The sequence below is a fragment of the Phallusia mammillata genome, chromosome 2 (genome assembly GCF_965637545.1).
Source record: "Phallusia mammillata chromosome 2, kaPhaMamm4.hap1.1, whole genome shotgun sequence".
Classification (NCBI taxonomy): domain Eukaryota; kingdom Metazoa; phylum Chordata; class Ascidiacea; order Phlebobranchia; family Ascidiidae; genus Phallusia; species Phallusia mammillata.
This window is the reverse complement of record NC_137253.1, coordinates 18,138,141-18,161,282: the sequence shown is the minus strand read 5'-3', so window position 1 is coordinate 18,161,282 and position 23,142 is coordinate 18,138,141. Positions and strand designations below refer to the sequence as shown.

The following is a 23,142-nucleotide window of genomic DNA, read 5'->3' as shown; positions in this document are numbered from 1 at the left end:
CACAGATGGTAGATACAGTTATGTAGATGTGCATCCCACTTTGTTTTTGTTGATAACCCCAGTATTTACCCCGCTAGCCCCCTAAAATGGGTTATTATGGGTCCCCTTCCCTGAAGGGGACACATTGATTTTACTCAAGTTGTTTGTTTTTTTTCTTTCATTTTTCTTCTCCCAAAAGTTTATTCGACTCATTTTTCCATCAAATGTTTGATGGATTTGGCTGAAATTTACACAGATGGTAGATATAGTTATGTAGATGTGCATCCCACTTTGTTTTTGTTGATAACCCCAGTATTTACGCCATTACCCCCTAAAATGGGTATTTTTTCCCAAAGTTTGTGAGACTCGTTTTGCCGTCAAATTTTTGATGGATGTGGCTGAAATTTACACAGATGATAGATATAGTGATGTAAATTTGCATCCCACTTTGTTTGTCCTGATAACCCCAGTATTTACCCCGCTAGCCCCCTAAAATGGGTGAGTTTTTAAACAGTGTCAGAATTGGCTAAAATTTGGATAGCTTGTAGAGTATGACATTTATAGGTGTTGATTGTTGTGTTTATCCCTGTAGCCCTAACATTTACCCCACAAGCCCCCAATGTGTAAAATGTATTTGTATGTTACTGGACACGACAAACGAAAGATTTATGTGGCGCAATAGTGTTACAAGGGCGAGCAGTTGTATGTTACTCGTTTGTGACTTTATGGGTTGCTTGGTGGATGTTTTTGCGCCATGCCAGTTAGGGGCTTGTTAACGGCCCTATGACGTCAGAAGCATTAACGGTTGTTGCTTAAAACACCTAGTGGTCGAAATTTTAAACATGGGCTGAAATTGTGCAGAACTATTGATCGAGTCATTGACGTTTCATATTTTTAGTTTAGTTTGTCAAACCCTATTAGTTACCCCACTAGCCCCCTAAAATGGGTGAGTTTATTAAACAGTGTCGGAATAGGGTAAAATTTGGTAGCATGTGGACCATGGGTTTCAACTCACAGGAGAAGCCTGTGCAGCAATAAATCGCTTCATCGGCATGTATTGCGATGGTAAAAACGAAGTTTCTGCGATGTATTTATACAACAACCTAAATAACCGCAACAACGATCTTTGTTGGAACTTGAAAACATATTTACATGTAAACACACAAAAATAAAATGTTTATCGCCGTGGAGCTTCAGCCAAAAAACCTTTCAACAACCTGTTTGTAATTTACGTCTACGTCTATATGTAAAGCTATTATTGCAATTCCACCAAGACAGATTGAAAGATTAACGTGTAAACACCCAGTCGAACAAGTTTATTTGTTACGAAACAATGCCTTAGTTCAAAACGTCAATATACTATCGCAATGGACTTTGTGACTTACAAGTGTTACTTTTTCATGGCATTAGAATCCGTACAATCCACGGACGAAACCCATTTTTTTATAGTATTTGTGGAAAGGCGCGTCAGACCATTCGACCAATCTATGATACGCACTTAGCAATACAATCGTTTTTGGGAAAGTCGTATTGGTAGTTCGTTGCCTGTCCCCCCAATTTTCCGCTAGTTGCGCCACTGATGTGGACTATGCTATTTGTAGGTTTGATGTGTTTTGCTTTGTAGCCCCAACATTTACTCAACTAGCCCCCTAAAATAAGTGAATTTTTAAAAAAACGTCCCTATAAAATTTGCAAAGTTTATTGAACATACTATTTTAAGTCCTCAAATGTTATAATTTGCCCTGTAGCACCACAATTCAACCAACTGGTCCCTAAAATGGGTGACCCTTTTAACAATGTTCAAATTGAATGAAAATTGGACAGCTTGTAGAATTTGCTGTTCATAGGTGTCTATTTTTTGTTTTACACCATTATGCCACTATCTTTTCTTTGAAAAAGAACGTTAAATAGGACATACTTCAAACAATATATTATTATTTAAGCCCAGTGCCGATTAGTCTGTTTTGCTTTACAACACCCAACTTTATAATGGTTATCTCTTGAAATGCATTATTTTCAACTTTGCATGTGTGGTGACCCATGAGTTTCTGCCTGCAGAAACAACTAACGTTATAAAAGACAATAGCTAATATGGGACCTAAAACAAAATAAGCATAGGAAATATATGAATATTTTAAAATAGGTTATAGTGTATGTGCAACGACAAAATGTGCTAAGCCACCCTTCTAGTTATATAACAATAATAATGAAAAAAACTTTTTGGGTTAATGCTTTCAAATTATTTGTCCTCGGAATCTAAAAATAATTACACCATTTTTATACCGTAAGTAACTAATCGCATAAACTCATGTGTTGGGACCCATTCGTTTTTGCTTGCAAAAACCATTACGTTAGTTCGTCAAATGGTGTATATTGTAAACTGTTAAACAGAATGAATGGATATAGTACATAGAAAGTGAATAGAATAAGTATATAGGAAAGTCACCTTTCTAGTTTGTTGATGTGTTTCACCTGACAGCACCAAACTTTCATCTGTCTAATTCATAAAATACTAAATAAATACTTTGCATGTCTGCATGTAGAAACAAATAAGGTAATAAAAAACCTCTGGTCATACACCAAAAATGCCATGTATGGGACCCAATGTTGAGCAACACAGGATGTATATTTATCATTAAAAAGTATCTACAAATGCATGTGCAATAGCAATATCTGGTAAACCACCAATCTAGTTTGTTCTGTCAGATTGTCATCTTATTTGCAGATCTAGCAAGTAAATTTATTGTTCTTCCTTGTGGTGGTGTTGGGGTTGACAATGGAATAGATATAGATACTGTTTGGAATGAGCTTGCAACCATCAATGCAGGTATGGCTGTTTTTCTCAGTGAAATTACATTATTTTAGTTTTGAGACTAACTGCAGTCAATTTACAGCTCGCATGGCAGTTGGCTGCACTGTGGATTTGGCAATTCTTGTTGCTGAAAACAAACTTAAAAATGGGTTTGCTCTTGTTCGTCCACCTGGCCATCATGCTCAGAAAAACTTGGCTATGTAAGTTTCTGAGACTGGAAATACATTTACAACCTTTTGTTACTTATTGTGGGTTTGGACAAACAGCCTACTTTGAACTTATTCAAAGTAAAATTATGGGTCCCCTTCCCTGAAGGGGACACATATTGATTTTACTTAAATTGTTTTTGTTTTTTTTCTTTTGTTTTCTTCCTTTTTTTTTCTTCCCAAAGTTTGTCCGACTCGTTTTTCCATCAAATGTTTGATGGATTTGGCTGAAATTTACACAGATGGTAGATATAGTTATGTAGATGTGCATCCCGCTTTGTTTTTGTTGATAACCCCAGTATTTACCCCGCTAGCCCCCTAAAATGGGTATTTTTCCCCCGAAGTTTGTCCGACTCGTTTTTCCATCAAATGTTTGATGGATTTGGCTGAAATTTACACAGATGGTAGATGTGCATCCCACTTTGTTTTTCTTGATAACCCCAGTATTTACCCCGCTCGCCCCCTAAAATGGGTGTTTTTACCCAAAGTTTGTCCGACTCGTTTTTCCATCAAATGTTTGATGGATTTGGCTGAAATTTACACAGATGGTAGATATATTCATGTAGATGTGCATCCCACTTTGTTTTTGTTGATAACACCAGTATTTACCTCGCTAGCCCCCTAAAATGGGTGAGTTTTTAAACAGTTTTAGAATTGGCTGAAATTTGGATTTCTTGTAGAGTATGCCATTTATAGGTGTCGATTGTTGTGTTCAACCCTGTAGTCCTAACATTTACCCCACAAGCCCCTAAAGTGTAAAACGTATTTGTATGTTACTGGGCACCACAAACGAAAGATTTCTTTGGAGCAATAGTGTTACAAGGGCAACCAGTTGTATGTTGCTTGTTGGTGGGTTGTTTGGTGGTCGTTTTTCCGCCATGGCAGTTAGGGGCTTGTTAACAGCCCTATGACATCAGAAACATTAACGGTTGTTGCTCAAAACACCTCTAGTGGTCAAAATTTTAAACATTGGTGGAATGGGCTGAAATTTTGCAGTACTATTGATTGAGTCATTGTGGTTAGTTACCCTACTAGCCCCCTAAAATGGGTCAGTTTTTTAAAACGTTAAATAGGACATACTTCGAACAATATCTGGGGTGAATCTAATTTTATAGTTTGTATTCTACATAGTATTATTATTTAAGCCCAGTGCCGATCACTGTGTTTTACCGTACAACACCCGACTTTCTCATGGTTATCTCTTGAATTGCATTATTTTCAACTTTGCATGTGTGGGGACCCATGAGTTTTTGCCTGCAGAAACGACTAAGGTTCTGAAAGACGATGGCTAATATGGGACCCAATACAAAATAAGCATAGGAAATATATATATGTTTTAAAATAGGTTATAGTGTATATGCAAGGGCAATATGTGCTAAGCCACCCTTCTAGTTTTTTAACAATTTTGTGTTTTCAATGATTTTGTAACCTTTGGTTGGATTCACCTGCTTTTCATCCCTGAAGTGTTTTTTTAGGTTTACAACTTGTTTAGGTCAGAAAACCCTTATTGTGCTGAAATTTTAAGCAGTTGTTTGTCGGCATTCCATGTCTGTTATTATATATTCTTGCTTCATGGGTCCAGTGGCTACCGATACAGCCCCCATATGTGTTTAAACCATCACTAAATCTTCAGGCACTATAGAACAAAAGTCCCAAGGGTACATTCACTGGTTTCCAATTGCCAGGGAATGTGCGGATTAAAAATCATAATTCAACAAACAAAGGGCTATTAAGGAAAAAAATGTTGAAACTTTGTTAAAAGTTTAAATAGTTGGACTCATCCATTTTCCACCTCGTGAAAACAACGCGCAACTCCATGTCGAAAAAAGCCCAATTAGGCGGGAAAAGGGCAAACCTGCCCACTGAAAAGCGAATATCTCGGCCTCACGCATAACTGAACGTGCTATCAGGCAGTCTTTTTACACTGTACAATTAAGATATGTTTGTAGATCATCTAAAAACATTAGTTATGCAATTGTTGTATCACGCAGTTTTGCGTTTTATGGCCGTTAACAACAGGCCCCTCCTGCCGCGATCGGCACCATATCTTTGCCTTACAACAGTCAAACGTCACGAGACAATGATTGCTGACAGAAATGAAACCGTGAAAAATCGACGTTAATGGTGCATAAATATGGCACAGTTCTTTAAAATGGAATGTATGGGAAAACCACTATTCCACTGTAACAATGATTGTGCCCTATTTTTACTGTTACCAAATCGCATGTGCATATGTGTGTTATAAAGTGCCAGGAAAAAGATAGGGACCCAATGAAATGTAGGTGCCAAATATATATCCATAAAAAATATAGTAAATGGTATATGTGATACATCGTTAAATATGATGTAGTATATATAAACTGGCAATATATAGGAAAACCACTATTCTATAGACAGTGCACACTGTTTCGACCTATGAGGTCTCATCAGTGCAGCTGGTGACGAGAGATCGGCCGTATTGGCTAGTGTAGCCATCCAACGGCACTCCAGTTTGTGGTGAGCAACAGGGTGCAACCCCATGCATCACCTAGTCTGTGCGATGCCACAACTGGGTATACAGCACAGATGAAACTGACTCACAATGGCCACGCAACTGCTTGGGAACCACAGTGAAGAGCCAATAAATGATCATTTATTGGCTCGGCCGATCTCTCGTCACCAGCTGCACTGATGAGACCTTACAGGTCGAAACAGTGTGCACTGTCTGCAGCTATCATTTATTGGCTCTATATGCTTTTACACTATTCTATAGTTTTTTTTTTCTTTTTTCTGTCTAACGCTGGTTTGTAACGCTCATTTGGTCAAGAAAGAGTGCTTTAAATTTTATCAAGTTTATACAGATATTAGCTATTGATCCAAATTTGATCCTCCTGAAGTTTGACTCCAAATGACCCAGCAGTTCATCCACAGGCCCCCAAAACGTATTTTTTTTAAACGGATGTACTGGCTAAATTACATAATCTGGTTCAAATTTGGACATATGTTAGTTATTAATCCAAACTTTATCCTCCAGAAGTTTGACCCCGAATTACCCAGCGGTTCACCCACAGGCCCCCCAAAACGTAAAATTTTGAACACTGGTTTGTATCGCTCGTGTGGTAAAGAAAGAGTGCTTCAAATTTGGACATATGTTAGATATTATGGGTCCCCTTCCCTGAAGGGGACACATATTGTTTTTGTCCGTATTTTTTTTTCTTTTTTCTGTCTAACGCTGGTTTGTGAGACGCGTTTGGTCAAGAAAGAGTGCTTCAAATTTATTCAAATTTGGACACATGTTAGATATTAATCCAAATTTGATCCTCCTGAAGTTTGACCCCGATTAACCCAGCGGTTCACCCACAGGCCCCCAAAACGTATTTTTTTAAAAACGGCTATACTTATTAAAGTACAGCATCTCTGAGTGATATGCTTTGTTGTTTAGTGCAATATAAGGTATTTCAAAGAATTTTGTATCTTTTTTTTCGATTCACCCCTTAAACCCCTCAAATATTCATTTCTGTCTAACGCTGGTTTGTTAAATGCGTTTGGTCAAGAAAGAGTGCTTTAAATTTATTCAAATTCGGACAGATGTTAGTTTTTAATCCAAATTTGATCCTCCTGAAGTTTGACCCCAAACGACCCAGCGGTTCACCCACAGGCCCCCAAAACGAAAAAAAAATTAAAATGGCCGTACTGACTAAAGTACATAATCTGAGAGTTTCATGCTTTTTTGGTTGGTGCAATGTAAGGTATTCTAAAGAATTTTGTAACTTTTTATTGGATTCACCCATTTTACCCCTTAAACCCCAAAATAATAAGATTTAGGCCAAAAATACAAGCCCTAATGTGCTGAAATGTTAAACAATCGTTTGCAGTAGGTTATTCGTTCAGTATTTGAAATTTTGCCTTAATCGGCCAAATAGTTAGCCGATTTTTTTTACAGCCCATAATATGTGTACACTGTCAGTCAGATAGAAGCCTCAACTCTCAAGGGAGTAATTCACTTGTTTACGATTAAGGCGGGTGAATGCAGCGGGAGTGCTCAGCTTGACGTCCGGACGGACGTTTTACGAGACAGTCGTGTCGGTGATTACAAATCAGCTGTTTTTGCGCAGCTATGCTATGTCGTTTTATTAAGTTATCAAGCACATTTTCAGTTTTGGAAAATTGTGTTTAAAAACTGACCTTAAACGACAATATCAAGGTCAAAGCATGAGATTAAATTAAAAGTATTTTTCCGTTCTTATTTACTGTTTTTGTAATTATATGACAATAATGATGCAAAAAAAATACGGACAAAACTTTTAAAGTTGGGTTATTGCTAAAGTTGGTTAAGTTTTTTCTTAAGAATCTTAAAATAACCAGGACGTTTGTTTACTGTAAATCCGCACGAACGCGTGTGGGGACCCATTAGTTTTTGCTTGCAAAAACAATCATATGTGTAGATAAAATGATGTGTATAGTAAATTTGCAAATATCGTGTAGAATATATGAAATGGAAGTATATCAGAAAGCCACCTTTCTAGTTAATCTGAACTTGATCCTCCAGAAGTTTGACCCCGAATGACCCAGCGGTTCACCCACAGGCCCCCCCGAAACGTAAATGTGTCTTACGCTTGTTTGGTCAAGAAAGACACTGTTGGCAGAAGTCCCAAGAGAGTAACTCACTAGTTTACGATTAAGACGGCAGAGCGGGAGGGCTCAGCTTGGCGTCGGACAGACGTTGATGAGACGTCGTTTCGGTGATTAAAAATCGGCTGTTTTTGCACAGCAATGCTATGTCATTTTATTAAGTTATCACTCACATTTTCAGTTTTGGCGAAGGTTTCACACCTATGATGTGATTTCGTATATGTCAAGCAAAACTTTGTTAATCAATATAAAGATGAAAAAATAAACTTTTTGCAAGTGCTCGTTGTCAGCTTGGCCGCCGCATGACCACGGGTAACTAAAGGTCAACTAGTAGGTATTACAAAAACAGTTCAGAACTTTCTTTCGTTATAACGTAGCGTTTTTTCAATCAATTTAGGAATCAATACTCAAGGCATGCATAAATTAGGCTAAACGGTATTGTTGAACACTAAGGACGGCGTGCTATTGAAAACGGTGTCAAAAGGTCAAACAGTCGTTTGGCGTGTGCACCCTGAGAGGTTACTACAGGTCAATGGTACTCGTTTTGCAAAACAAAGTTAAATGAAAAACAATTTGTTATGTATGCACTTGTAGCAAATTGCTTTTTTAATTTAAAGTGTCTGTAACACAACTGTTACAGCTTTCTAGAAAAAATTGTGTTTAAAACCCGAGCTTGGACGACAATATCTGGGTAAGAGAAAGCGAGAGATTTAATTGGAAGTATTTGTTTCGTTCTTTTTTAATGTTTTTGTAATTATATGACAATAATAGTGCAAAAAGAATAAAAACAAACTTTTTTGCTGTTGGGTTAATGCTTTCTAAAAATTTCTCCCTAAGAATCTAAAAATCACCGCAACATTTGTTTACCGTAAATCCGCACAAACATGCGTGTGGGGACCCATTCGTTTTTGTTTACAAACACAATCATATGTGTAGATTAAATGGTGTGTATAGTAAATTGGTAATATAGGATATAGAATGTATAAAATGGAACTATATCAGAAAGCCACCTTTCTAGTTCAAATAACTTTCTGGATCCCTCGCGATCAACTGGATATCAGCCCAGGACAGACAAGTCGGTCACGATCAACGGGCTGGGCACCTCTGGACTAAAGTACATGTGTACATCTTCAGACAGAAGTCCCAAGAGAGTAACTTACTGGTTACGATCAAAGCGGTTAATGCAGAGCGGGAGTGCTTTGCTTGACGTCGGAGAGAAGTTTTACGAGACAGTCGTTTCGGTGATTAATCCACTGTATTTGCGCAGCAGTGCCATGTCGTTTTATTAAGTTATCACGCCCATTTTCAGTTTTGGTAATGGTTTCGCATCTAAGACGTGATTTAAACTCGATAAACGCGCTTCAGTTTGTTATGTGTTAGGCAAAACGGTGTTGATCAATAAAGAGGAAACATAACTTGACTTTTTCGAAAGATAATGGTCTTTGAATTCTCATTGTCAGCTTGGTCGCGGCATGAGCACGGGTCACTAAAGGTCAACTTGTAGGTATTATAAACACAGTTAAGAACGATTTTTTGTCATAACGTAGCTTCTTTATTTTTGACAAATCAATTCAAGATTCAATACTCAAGTCATATATAAATTAAGCAAAACAGTATTGTTGAGCACACCAACGGCGTCTGCACAGTGAGAGGTTACTACAGGTCAATGGTACTCGTTTTGCGAAACAAAGTTGAGAGATAATAGATTTTTTATGTATACCTTTGTAGCTTTTAATTTATAGTGTCTGTAATACAACTGTTAAGGCTTTCTAGGAAAATTTGTGTTCAAAAACTGACCTTGGACAACAATATCAAGGTCAAAGCTAGAGATTAAATTGAAAAAAAAAAGTTTTTTCCGTTCTGTTTTACTGTTTTTGTATTTATATGACAATAAATGATGCAAAAAGAATACGGACAAACCTTTTTTAAAGTTGGTTTAATGTTTTCAAATAAATTTGTCAAGAATCTAAAAATAACCGCAACATTTACCGTAAATCTGCACAAACACATGTGTGGGGACCTATTATGTGTAGATGAAATGATATGTATAGTAAATTGATAAATAGGATATAGAATATATAAAATGGAAGTATATTAGAAAGCCACCTTTCTAGTTAATAAATGTTTTCTAAACATAAAGTTTAAATATTTTTACCAACTTGCATGTAAACAAATGTAAAGAGAGTGTATAGAAAAGTTAACTTTCTAAGTTATATGATTATATAAATGCCAATGCAAGGTATTATTTTGCATAAGCTTGCAGTGTTTAAGATATTTTATTTGGTCACTGCAGATCTTGCATTCTGAATTATACAAATGAATTTTCAGGGCTTTTTGTTACTTTAATTCTGTTGCTGTTGCTGCCCGCAAATTACAAAGTATGTATGGAAAGGATTACAAGAAAATTTTAATCATTGACTGGGATGTACACCATTGTAATGGAACTCAGAACATATTTTATGCTGATCCCACTGTCCTGGTTGTTTCTGTTCATCGGTATGATGATGGACACTTTTTTCCTGGAACTGGCTCTCTGGAGGAGGTATTTTATGTGCTATTTGAATTAGTATCAGTGGTTCTCAACAGTTATTATGGGTCCCCTTCCCTGAAGGGGACACATATTGATTTTACTCAAATTGTTTTGTTTTTCTTACTTTTTTTTTCTTCCCAAAGTTTGTCCGACTCGTTTTTCCATCAAATGTTTGATGGATTTGGCTGAAACTTACACAGATGGTAGATATAGTTATGTAGGTGTGCATCCCACTTTGTTTTTGTTGATAACCCCAGTATTTACCCCGCTAACCCCCTAAAATGGATGAGTTTGTAAACAGTGTCAGAATTGGCTGAAATTTGGATTTCTTGTAGAGTATGCCATTTATAGTTGTTGATTGTTGTGTTCAACCCTGTAGTCCTAACATTTACCCCACAAGCCCCTAAAGTGTAAAACGTATTTGTATGTTACTGGGCACCACAAACGAAAGATTTCTTTGGCGCAATAGTGTTACAAGGGCAACCAGTTGTATGTTGCTCATTGGTGGGTTGCTTGGTGGACGTTTTTGCGCCATGGCAGTTGGGGGCTTGTTAACAGCCCTATTACGTCAGAAACATTAACGGTTGTTGCTCAACACACCTCTAGTGGTCAAAATTTTAAACATTTTTTTTACAGTGCTGTTGATTGAGTCATTGTGATTTTTATATATTTTTTCGTTTATGTGTCGAACCTCATTAGTTACCCTACTAGCCCCCTAAAATGGGTCAGTTTTTTAAAACGTTAAATAGGACATACTTCAAACAATACCTGGGGTGAATCTGATTTTATAGTTTGTATTGTACATAGTATTATTATTTAAGCCCAGTGCCGATCACTGTGTTTTATCTTACAACACTCGACTTTCTCATGGTTATCTCTTGAATTGCATTATTTTCAACTTTGCATGTGTGGGGACCCATGAGTTTTTGCCTGCAGAAATGACTAAGGTTATAAAAGAAGATGGCTAATATGGGACCCAATACAAAATAAGCATAGGAAATATATTAATGTTTTAAAATAGGTTATAGTGTAAATGCAACAACAAAATGTGCCAAACCACCCTTCTAGTTATTACATGAACCCCATTGCATGATATTCCAAACCAAACTTCCTATGGGAAATGTAGTTCATTTTAGTATGGACTTTTCACTACAACACAGGGGCGTATCCAGAAATTTTTAAAGAGGGGAGTCCAAAATTTTTCAGGGGAATTTCCCGAATGACGTCATTAGATCTGGAAAATTTGCCAAACAAATGTCCTAGACCACATGAGACTGAATACGTAATTCACACGTCAAACTGCCACTAATTTGTCCTGTTGCCTATTTTATTTTGTGGTTCAAAACAACGCGTTAAGCTGCAAAGCACTTCTTTTAAAATTGTAAGCAGGCCCGAAAGTACAAGGCTGAAACCCGGCCTAACTTTCGACGTTTCTCTACCATCCAATTGACAGGAAGAACAGTTAATTTTAGCGAAAGCGTTATAGTTTTCTGATTGCGACTCTGCTATCTTGCTTACTGAGCAAAACTGCAGCTGCAAAATAAGCGTGACTGTCAGGTAATCAAAATCGTTGCTTAAAAAAACAGGGGCCAATTTCTAAAGAACTAAATCCCTTGCTAAAGCGGTAATCCTACTGTTAAGTTGCGCAATGTCACGAATGCACTAAAGTTAGTAACTGCAGGAGGCATAAATTGTGCCTGGCAAGTAACAAATTACCCTAATAACATAACTCGATTTACATCGATCTAATGTTTGTGACAAACTATTACATGATCAAAACAATACAACATTAAACGTTTTAACCATTTTTACTCATTTTACAATATTCAAATGCAAAAACAGTTGTTGCATTTAGTGCAGTTAAAACTTAGCAAGAAATTGCAACCAGCGTCCTAGCCGGAACGTAACTTTCCAATTGTTAGCGCATAAACCTCCTTATTAAACCCTTGTTGTGTCACAATTGTCGATTAGAATTTACACACAATTTTTTAAAAAGGGGGTGTCTGAAAACTAAACTGAAAACTACCTAGGTTACAAGACTTGCAGAAAAGATGCAACAACAAGCATCTTAGCATTGACATTGACATACAATAAAATATGTGACCCACTTTGTTTTCTTTCCAAATTTTGATATCATGTTTGACCCATTCAACTAAAAAGGTTCGCCATCCCTGCTCTACGCCAATGTGCAGGACTATGGTGTGGAATGAATGTTCAGAGCTGCTGTGTTAGTGGAATCAATTAGTTTTTTTTTTTCAAACGCATTGCTGTTAATAGATGTAATGTATTGTTAACTTTTATTGCAGATTGGAACTGAAGATGGAATTGGTTTTAATGTCAACATTGGTTTCTCCAACAGTTTGAACCCACCCATGACTGATGCTGATTATATTGCAGTTTTTAGAACGCTTGTTATGCCTATTGCCCACCAATTTAATCCTGATTTTGTTTTTGTTTCATGTGGATTTTCACCTGCAAGGGGTCATCCACCAGCTTTAGGTGGTTATAATGTGTCACCTAAATGTAAGTACTATTTGAAATTTATTTTGTAGGTAACATTTAGCACAGACATTGGTTTTCAGGTTTCGGATTTTTGACTGACCTAGTGTTGCAGCTTGCAAAAGGAAAAGTGGTCATGGCACTTGAAGGGGGATTTGAGCTTAATGCTCTAAGTGACTGTGCAGAAATTTGCATAAATTCACTACTGGGAAAGCAGAGTGAATCTTTGTACAAAAAAATAATGATGGAGAGCAAACCATCTATAAATACTGTTAAGTGCATAGAGGATGTCATTTCAATACAAGGTGTGCAGATTCTTAAATCTATATGATCTGCAAAAGTAGCAGAACTGTTGGCAAAAATTTTGTGCACATAACATAACTTAAATTTGTGAGGTTTTAATTTAGCAGGAAGGTTTTTTTAGGACTTTATCATCATTTCTGTTTGTAGTTTCACATTGGAAGTGTTTGGAAAGTGTCAATGTACACCAATCTTTTTCTGATTGGCAACTGGAATCTAGCCAAAATGAGGCATGCAATGCAATGGCTTCATTAAGTGTACAAAACCATACTTATTCAGAAGGTCAGATCAATGTTTGATTTTTTCACTGGTTTAAAGAAATGTTTTTTTTAGTTGCCCTATGGAGGGGGGAGGGGGCCTTTGTTGCTGGCAGAAACAATTATGTTGGTAATTGCCAGATTAAAATGGGACCCTTAGATATTAGTTATCACATGTATATCCTCTGTAAGTATGGCAAATGATGTGTGTTATTAAGCATTAAACGGGATGTAGTATGAATAAATTGATAACGTATCATCATTCCAGTTTTTTGGGTATTATGGCAACTTGTGTTGATATTGTATTTATGTGTATATGGTTGTTTTTTAAACAATGCCAAAAATATTAACAAATGTTTTATATGGCTATTCTTTAACTTTCCCCATGTTGCGATCTTAACTTGTAAATCTTGCAAGTATCAGGGCATGGTTGGCTTTGACAGTATGCAAAACACTAAGATCTTGATGTCTATTGCTCTACAGATGATGGCACATTGCCTACAAGCAGTACATCACAAGCATCAAAAGAGTTGAATGATAAAACAAACACTGATTGTGAAGAAGACACTCTGGCATTTACTGAAGACTCTCAGAAATCTGATCAAACAATGACTGTAGACATGCCATCTAAAAACAGCACGGTCTGCTAACCAGACCATTCCACAAAATGGCAAGTAGGAAGTCACTTGTCAAGAATAGATGCACCATTTAAACTTCAAGGTACATACCTATTACCTATGATTTGGGCACAGGACCATTGGCTATGTTGGACTTTTTTAATGGCAGCAAAAAAATGCTATGTTTCAACAATAGAAGCAAGTTTTAAGTTAAAGCCTGATCACTGCCCACTGCATATTCATGCAATCGAACTCTCAGTTTTCCAAGCGATCATATAAAAAACAATTAATTTTTGATGTGTGAAGTTGTTTCCCATGGTGTCAAACTCACTGTATCATAAGATCAATTTGCATCGATGTGCAGCTTTGACTGCTACCTTCAGTTGGCTGTACCTTGTTTTGTTGCATCAACATTTAAATCAGTTTTTACATTTACTTAAAATTGGAGTTGATATAACTTGCCTGCTGCTAATCTTATGTTGTTGCCTATGAATCAGTGATTAAAAGGCAAAAAGTGTGCCATTTTGATGAAAACAAGATCTAATTTTGCAGCAGACATGCAGCCATTACCCTCATAATTTTTATTGTAGGGTTGTTGAAAGTTGCAACATTGTAGTCTGTGCAAATAAAGTTTGAATAGTTTTTTAATCTTCCATTGTGATATGTTGGAAAAAATCTCCCGAATAATTGAGTTTTTGTGCTTTCTACATACACTTTTTATTGTTATTAGTATGATGGTGTGGTCATTGTAATTTTAGGAACACAGTAAACTACACAAACCTAATGTTGATCTGACACACAATTGGTTTCTGTTTTAGCATCCTTTTGTATGGAAGTGGTGTTACCCTTTTCAGACAGTCAGTCAGTCAGTCATCAAGGGACTATAAACTAAATTAACTACAATCAAGTGTGTAAGCTCATTCAAAACACTGCTTGCATGGTCCCATTGCTAAAACAAATGTTTTTATAAGCAGAGAGTATGTGTTTTGGACAATATGTGATTTACTGCAACCTTCAGAGATTAGCCTTTGTAAATTCTACTAATTAACATTGCCTGTCACTTTATTGAGGTTGCATTTTGAATAATAATAATTGTTTATTTTGTATTAAAAAAGGTTTGTGATGGAAATACAGGTATTGCTTGATGTACTAGTGCAAGTTACCCTAGATGCAACATTTGAGACTGATTTTGACGTTCTTGTGTTCCGTATGTTATTGTTTGTTAAGGTTTTGTACTTGCACTTCACTGTTTTTTGATGCCATTAACAGCTGTTCATATAGTTCATTGACTTTTGTTGGTGTGACATAATACGTTTATCGAAGAATGTCAATAGTACACATACATTTGTTAATAAAACTTCTTCCCTGGTGTAAATTTTCCAAAACAATACCCCACTCTCCCTTACATTCCTGCGTTGAAGATTACGACAAAAGTGTGTTATTGCTTTGTTCTCTGCCACACCGGTCCACCATTCCAGAAAAACAATGCGCTGAAGTCAATGTTGCATTACTTATTCTTTGTGTTGTACTTGTGTATATAAGTGTGTGTGCATGTATGTATGGTGTTTTGTTTTTAATGCATTTCCTGCTCAACTCTTTCTGCCAATAAATCTCATACTTTTTTAACTTGTGTACAATGCGCGAAACGATACTTAGCAACGAAAAGCAAATGACAAACCTAAATATATGCTAAACACGTTTATTATTAAATTTAATAACGCTAAGAAACTCCATCATTGCTATCGTTATCGTCCATGCCCTCCTCCGTTTCGTCGTCGAAATATTCGTCTACTTCAAATGAGCATTGCGATGATATTTCCAAACTAGTTTTAACACAGTAATCTTCGATTGTTGTTGGGACAACAACCCCGTCCCTATCCGCTGCGAGCCGACTTTCACGAACCTGAGGAGTGTGATCGTTTAGTTCAGGGGTGTCAAACTCGTGGGGTTCGGGGGCCACATTGCAGTTTAGAAATTATGCCGAGGGCCGCATGTGCTTTTCGCTACTACGCCCGCATCGCAGATTCTTATTTCACCAACAGCCGCCAATTACCTGCTGGGTTTTTTAAAAATTACAGATGTAAAGAAATCGGTTTATATCACATATATACCAACTATTGACGCCTAAGAGCCCAGATTAATTTCCAACTTGATGCACATAGTGAGCTGCACAGTATGAAGATCAGTGTTAATTATGGGTCCCCTTCCCTGAAGGGGACACATATTGATTTTACTCAAAATGTTTGTTTTTTTTCTTTATTTTTCTTCTCCCCAAAGTTTGTCCGACCCGTTTTTCCATCAAATCCTTTAGGGATTTGGATGAAATTTACACAGATGGTAGATGAAGTTATGTAGATGTACATCCCACTTTGTTTTTGTTGATAACCCCAGCATTTACCCCGCTAGCCCCCTAAAATGGGTATTTTCCCCCGAAGTTTGTCTGACTCGTTTTGCCATCAAATGCTTGATGGATGTGGCTGAAACTTATACAGATGGTAGATGTGCATCCCACTTTGTTTGTCTGGATAACCCTAGTATTTACCCCGCTAGCCCCCTGAAAGGGGTGAGTTTGTAAACAATGTCAGAATTGACTAAAATTTGGATAGCTTGTAAAGTATGCCAATTATCGTTATTGCGCCATTGCAGTTTGGGGGTTGTTAACAGCCCTTTGACGTCAGAAACATTAACGGTTGTTGCTCAAAACACCTCTATTGGTTGAAATTTTAAACGTTGGCAGATTGGACTGAAATTTTGCAGTACTATTGATTGAGTCATTGTGGTTTCCTACTTTTAAGTTTGTGTGTGTTGAACCTCCATTAGTTATCCTACTAGCCCCCTAAAATGAGTTTTTTAATTTAAATAGTTTTTACTCCATATAGCATATTTAAATATGCACAGTACCAATCACTGTGTTTGTCTTCACAATACCAAACTTACTCATTGTTATCTATTGAAATGCATTATCTACAACTTTGCATGTGTGGGGACCCATGAGTTTTTGCTTGCAGAAACAACCAAGATTATAAAAAAACGATGGCTAATATGGGACCAAATACAAAATAAGCATAGAAAATATATTTATGTTTTAAAATAGATCATAGTGTATGTGCAAGGGCAATATGTGCTAAGCCACCCTTCTAGTTGTTTATTACGTCATAATTTATATTGTGACGCTTGTGATTCCCGTTTTTCCGCATTGTTTGCACAAAATAGGCGTACAAGAGTCTGACGCATATGGCTGCTGGTAGCCTAATACTTTTTTTAGTAACACGAATCTGTTTAGAGCAGTTTAAAAATCAAAAATTTTGGCAAAAGAGTTTTAATTGCGTCACGGCCGCCAGTGCATATATTTTAATGAACATGTTTACGGCCGCACAAATATCTGACAAAATAATATAATTGTTGTTGAGTGTTCGTGGGCCGCATTGGAGGGCTTTGTGGGCCGCATGCGGAGTTTGACACCCCTGGTTTAGTTGCAACATACACATTTTCTAAAATGGTTTAATGGTCCGGATCTAACGAAAATCTTTGTTTAGATATGAAGCAAAAGCAATTCAGTGAAAAACTGTTGTGTATGTTTTGGGGTATATCGACTTACAAATGGTTGTATTTATCATCTTGTCGGTCACCATGTATTTTGATAGTGGGTGTAAAACGTACCAAAGTTGCATGCAAAAACTAGTAACGTCTCGTGATTTTATGTACGAGGATGGTGTGGGCTCAGTGGCGTAGACAGACAAAAGTTTTGGGAGGGGCCAAATAGTTTGTTGTTTAATACAACTCTTTGCTAATCCTCGGCGTAAGGCATTCTTTTACCAAACATTGGTTCGACGGGACAGCCAAACTCTTTATTGATTTATTCCATGTCTACATAAATATAAAAAGCATGGATGTCAGCTTACAACTTGGTGACAACAGTCATTTTTGTCAATTTATATGTTCTTTTAATAGTTGAAAGACGAAACCACAATGATGAGGGACAAAACTACGCTAAATAAAAGTTTCTCAATATACAACTTTGAAAATTTGGGAGGGGCCATGGCCCCTTTGGCCCCTCCCTGGCTACGCCACTGTGTGGGCTACAATGTTTCCAAAGTGAAATCTGATATCTGCCTACATTTTATTCACCGACAAACTTTTTAAGCACAACCTGGTCTGAACTACATCCAACCTGAAAAACCTAACCCCCCACCCAAAAAATCGCATTTCTTGACGGTTTACAGTAATACGGACGTTTCTGAAAATGTTATTCGTTCCGTCACCTTTCATCAGTTTCATTACATATAGGCCTATGCTATTTTCATTACATATAGGCCTATGCCTAAGCCTATGCTATAGCCTATAAACCCGAACCGGAGTTAAACCCCGTATTTTGTTTGCCGTTGAACCCGAAGCGAAGATTTGTAAGGTGTTACGCAGCTTGCTCAGAATTCAAAGCCGTTTGGTCAAACATTTTTTAAATGCTGAACCGGAACCCTAAAAACAATAAAACGTTAACCTAAACCAGGGGTGGGCAATTAATTTTTAAAAGGGGCCACATAAGAAACCTGACTTATGTCCGAGGGCCAAACCAACGATAACTTGGTTAAACTTTATTCTACATTTGAGCGTTGTAATGCAAATATTTATAGTTTGCATAGAAAATAAGCGGGCAAATTGACATGAAAAATAGCAATTTAGCTTGCAATATTACGCTGAAATCTTAAAACCCAAAGTTTTACTCAATTAGGTTGATCTTTCCAGTTTGTAAAAATCAGATTTCTGTGTTTTTCCCATCTCCGCTGTATTATTTTGACACAAAAGAGCACTATAAGCTTTATCGCGTAACAATGGGTTGAACAACTTTATGACGATTTTGACCAGCATCACACGTTGTTCGCCTACGCACGTGCATCACTACGTAATCATATATATAACAAATGGCTTTTTAAAATAACAGCTAAATTGCCGTATTTCATGCATAGCATAAATACACCTATATTGGATTGATGTTTTAATTTGCTTAAACCTCACGCGGGCCAGACAGGGAGAGCCAACGGGCCGGATGTGGCCCGCAGGCCGTAAAATGCCCAGGTCTGACCTAAACCCATATGGCAAGCGATTCGACTCCCTGCTCATAAACCACAGAAATTTCAGCCCACAACCGAATGATTTCGGCCGAATCAGGCCAAACGTAAAATGCCGTTCTGACGAAAGCTTTCAACTGAATCTTGTGTTGTTAACTGAACTATGACACTCCGAAACAATTTTCGCAAAATGTAAGCCAAGCAAAAACATCCAAACTTTTGCATACAAAGTGATTTTGTTTTTTTAGATACAGTTAATTAGAAAAAAAATTGGCGGTTGCCTTTTAGAAAAATATTTTTTGCACTAAAAAATTTGGTTTAGCCTATAGCTATCGAAAAAACGGCATATTCCACCGATTAAATCTTGTATCGTCACTGCTTAAAACCAGTGGTGGGATTCAGCCGGTTCGCACCGGTTCTATAGAACCGTCTCACGAAATTTTATAATATCAACGAACCCGTTAGCATTGCTGGTTACTGTATACAACTTTTTGTAACAGAAACGACTGAAAAATATGACTTTTGTGATAGAATCGGCTGACGAAAATTTGAATCTAACCACTGCTTAAAACCAATAGTATATAAGTAAGCCCGGACAGACGACACGGCGTTGGCAAATCACAACGTAAAATCTCAGAAGTCTCCACTATATCAAAAATCAATTAAAAATTCACTATTATTCTTCTTTGCTTTTATTTCTGGAACAAAAAGGTAGCCTGGGCTTAATCATTTTGCGTTGCACTACTGCTGCTTTTTTAATTTTTTTCTGCTTTCATCTAGGAATAAACCATTTTCTAATACTTTTCAATTGGCCCAATATAGCATATATTTACAAGATTTTATTGACATTAATTTGAAACTTCTCTTTCCGAAAACAACCCTATTATCCTATAAGGAATTAATGGTTTTGTTTACCTGTTGTTGCACATATTCCTCATACTTCTTGTTTTTTCGGTCTCTCCAATCTCTAAACATTACGGATGCATCAACATTGGCGGGTGATAAAGTGTTCGGTTCATTCAGGAGCGAAATAACGCTCATAAGAATAGTTCGAACGTTTTGGGTTGGGTTCCACCTCTCTTGGGGCAATTCCCCACCCTGAGGATCGTCGATAGGCGGGTGTAGAATAGAAATGCACACCTAAGTTACAAATTCGATACATAATCCAGTAGTTTTTGTTTGTGCCTTCTCATCTTTTTTGAAACTTTGGGTCTGCCAAACAGCGTTTTTGAGATTTATCGAGGTACTGAATGACTTATCTTTGTTTTATGGTCCTAACCTGGGCATGGGTATATTAACAGAATTTGTAAAAAAAACATGCAATTCTTTATCTCACCTCGCCGTTTTCATAAACATTAGGATGCCAGATGTGCGTCAAAAAACGAAATGAGGGTGGAGAGTAGGGATAGTCTCCAGGAAAACGAATATGTGCTTTGAAATAGCCGCCTTGATATAAAGTTCCCGGAGGTCCAAATATGGCCACCTGCCAGTCATATAAATTATTTTCATCTACCAGAGTAATTTTAAATCCTTCCACTGGCTCTTCTTGTAGGTTTTTAAGTTCCTTGGCCAGCGCCTTTGCTGAACTTGCCATAGGCAAAGCCATAATAATGTTATTTTAACAAAGCAAAAGTTTGTTGAGAAACTGCAAAATGTTGGCATTGTTACGTCACAGAGTAGGATTTCCCCAGGGTGTAAAAACACCACAGCAATACCTGAAATCACCACTTTGGGACGAAAGTAATGTACATTGTAAGTCCATTAAACAAAACTTACACTGTAGCATGGTAAATGTTTTTTTATTCTTGTTAGGAAATGAAAAACTATACAGTTTTTCAGAATTCTTTTGAAGCTATGATGTCAAATCCCGAATCCTTGACATTCGTCATTATAGTTTTCAAATTAGACATGCAACTGCCCAATAATTACCGACGATCTGACTTAAACACTTAAATAAAATGCATAAAAAAGGGCTGAATGTATGAAAAGGGAGCCAGGGAAGATGAATTTCTTAAATGATTTAAATATTTTGTTTAGGTCAGGACATCATGAACTACAACCCCCTACCGCAGGGCTGCCACTGAGAATTTTAAGATATCCCAAGGTTCCCTCACCAAACATCCCAAGATTTGTCCAAAAATCCCAAGATAACCAAAAAATGGCAAATACACAGTTTAAAACCTAGCTTGCACAGGCAACATAATCTTTATAGTTACCCCAGGTCCCAGCCATCACGTACCTTTGAAAAGACGCTAAGAAATACCAGAAAAATATTTCGAATGTTTGTCTCAATTTAGAGAAAAACGCTTACGTTATGTGAAATATCACACAGACTCAAAGTAACTTAATTTATTCTTGTTCATCGTCGGCGTAAACAGCAAAATTGTCGCCCTCTTCTATGTGAGGAGGTGTACCAGATCGACCGCCTTGCTGAGACTAAACCCTTATTATTTTAGCAGTTTACAAACAGAGGCGATTGTTTGCGTACAATCCTTGAATTTATGTTTACTCGTGTCTGTGATATAACTTGTCTGAATATTTTTAAAAGTCAAAACTTCGTAACTTTAAATTTTGTTTTGAAAGTACAAATTTAACATGTTTTGGGAAGGTTGCAAATTACACATTAATGTTAAATAATTAATTACCTGGTTGAAAACAAATTATTTAAGTTTAAGAGTGGCATGCAATAATAAACGTTGGGCAAGCTTCTTCCGTATTTCATTTTTTCTTTCACATTGAGTACTCGAGAAAACTACGGGATCGGGGAAGGTCGATTCAAAAACATTTTGGAAACCACTGATGGAACTGATCGACCGACCCCACAAATGTGATAGCATGTACCCAAACGTGTGCGAATTTGATTTTAATGGCCTTTTTTGGTAGGCGTAGCGAAATTTTACTTCTTGTTGGTTTTTGTCACCGTCACTTATTGTTTTCATTCTTTTTCGTTGTTGAACCTTAGTTAAGTTACGTTTGTGGTATGGCACCTTCGCTGCTTCCACCTAGGGGTGATTGGTTTGTAAAGCGTTGATTGCACCGGAATGTACCTTCCTGTTCTGCCTTAAATCTCTGGTCGACAATAGTGCTTTTTCTCTAGGCGTCGTGAAACGTGGTGGTGTTGGGGTCATTGTTTTGGTGGTGGGTTGCCCGGTGGCATATTTCCAAAATGTTTCCGAATTCGAACCACAGGGCTTTTTAAGCCAATCACAGCAGGGGAAATTTGCGGGTTGCCGTTACGTCACGCCTAGGTTGCTAAGCGGTTACTTTGACTTCAGTATTGTCGACGTTGCAAGTTTTATGTCAGTTTTGATTCAAAAAACGTTTTTACAAGTCAGAACATGGTGAAGACTCATTTTGGATGTTTGAACTGAAGCCTTCTGAAGGCAATGTTTATTAGGTTATTATAGCAGTAAATTATACACACATAATTTTTATTGATGGTAAAATCACTTTTGTGCAATATATGCTTCATTAATGTTAGATTATACTTATACACTCATACTTTTTATTAAGTCTGAAATAGCTTTTGTGCAAAATATTTTCTATTATTAATGCTATGTGTTTGTTTAGGATAGCAACTCAACCTCTTCGATCAATCAATGTCAAAATTTTACTTTGTATGTTTTTTACTTTGTATATGATAAGCACTGCATGCAGGCAAGTTTGCATGGCATAAAAACAGTGTATTATGCCTCATTGTCTCTAGTGCAAGCACCTATAATCAACGCAATTAAACACATTATGCATGCCATTCCTTGGGATCAACAAACTGTTCCTATGAATGGTTTATAATTGTACACAGTGCAGTTCTAACATAGGTGTACACTAGGCACACCATTTGCATAGTTGTTCCAAACAACTCCCAGTATTTTCAGTTTTGAATGTTGTTCTGTGCTACCAATGTATATGTTATTTTTATTGTGCATGCTGGAATTTTGTCGTAAGTTTACAATAAAACCGAAGTGATCTTGAATAGCAGATTGAAGTAGTGTGCTTGAGAGCAAATGCAGGATTAAAAAAAACTACTACAGTATAAAGTAAACTATGAGAAGATTTACTTGTGCTAGCAAATTGATTGTTTTTCTTGTGACATTGAAATGATAATAGTCCCAAAAAATGTTGTACAGAATAGCTACCACCTAAAAACAGCTATGCAGCAGTGTCAGAAATTTATTTTCTTATCTCACCTGATGTGAGCAGCTTTTTCTCAGTTATTTTATTTTTCTTGTTTACACCAGTTTTTTTTTTATTTGCAATCTCATGTA

At 36.9% G+C, this 23,142-nt stretch overlaps 2 protein-coding genes and 1 long non-coding RNA gene across 4 annotated transcripts in view; 2 read left to right on the top strand and 1 right to left on the bottom strand.

The window, feature by feature from the left end:
* Nucleotides 1-15,437, top strand: part of LOC145212519 (histone deacetylase 5-like) — a 55,428-nt gene extending 39,991 nt beyond the window's left edge. For both annotated transcript variants that reach the window (XM_080080666.1, XM_080080665.1), the window contains exons 16-22: nt 2,705-2,806; nt 2,874-2,991; nt 9,937-10,150; nt 12,445-12,661; nt 12,721-12,942; nt 13,088-13,219; nt 13,678-15,437. In XM_080080666.1, coding sequence (XP_079936792.1) covers nt 2,705-2,806; nt 2,874-2,991; nt 9,937-10,150; nt 12,445-12,661; nt 12,721-12,942; nt 13,088-13,219; nt 13,678-13,844 — 1,172 coding nt within the window. In that variant the 3' untranslated portion in view covers nt 13,845-15,437. The remainder of the gene's footprint in view (nt 1-2,704; nt 2,807-2,873; nt 2,992-9,936; nt 10,151-12,444; nt 12,662-12,720; nt 12,943-13,087; nt 13,220-13,677) is intronic.
* A 34-nt stretch (nt 15,438-15,471) lies between these two features.
* LOC145212522 (ubiquitin-conjugating enzyme E2 R2-like) lies at nt 15,472-20,483 on the bottom strand. Its single transcript, XM_080080674.1, has 3 exons — nt 20,214-20,483; nt 19,793-20,017; nt 15,472-15,714 (listed from the first exon to the last, which is right to left on the bottom strand). The coding sequence occupies exons 1-3, from the start codon at nt 20,481-20,483 to the stop codon at nt 15,532-15,534; spliced, it is 678 nt and encodes a 225-aa protein (XP_079936800.1). The 3' UTR covers nt 15,472-15,531.
* Nucleotides 20,484-22,029: 1,546 nt separating this feature from the next.
* Nucleotides 22,030-22,850, top strand: LOC145214523 (uncharacterized). Its single transcript, XR_013857062.1, has 2 exons — nt 22,030-22,274; nt 22,448-22,850. It is a non-coding gene; the product is annotated as an uncharacterized LOC145214523 (long non-coding RNA).
* The last annotated feature ends 292 nt before the right edge of the window (nt 22,851-23,142 follow it).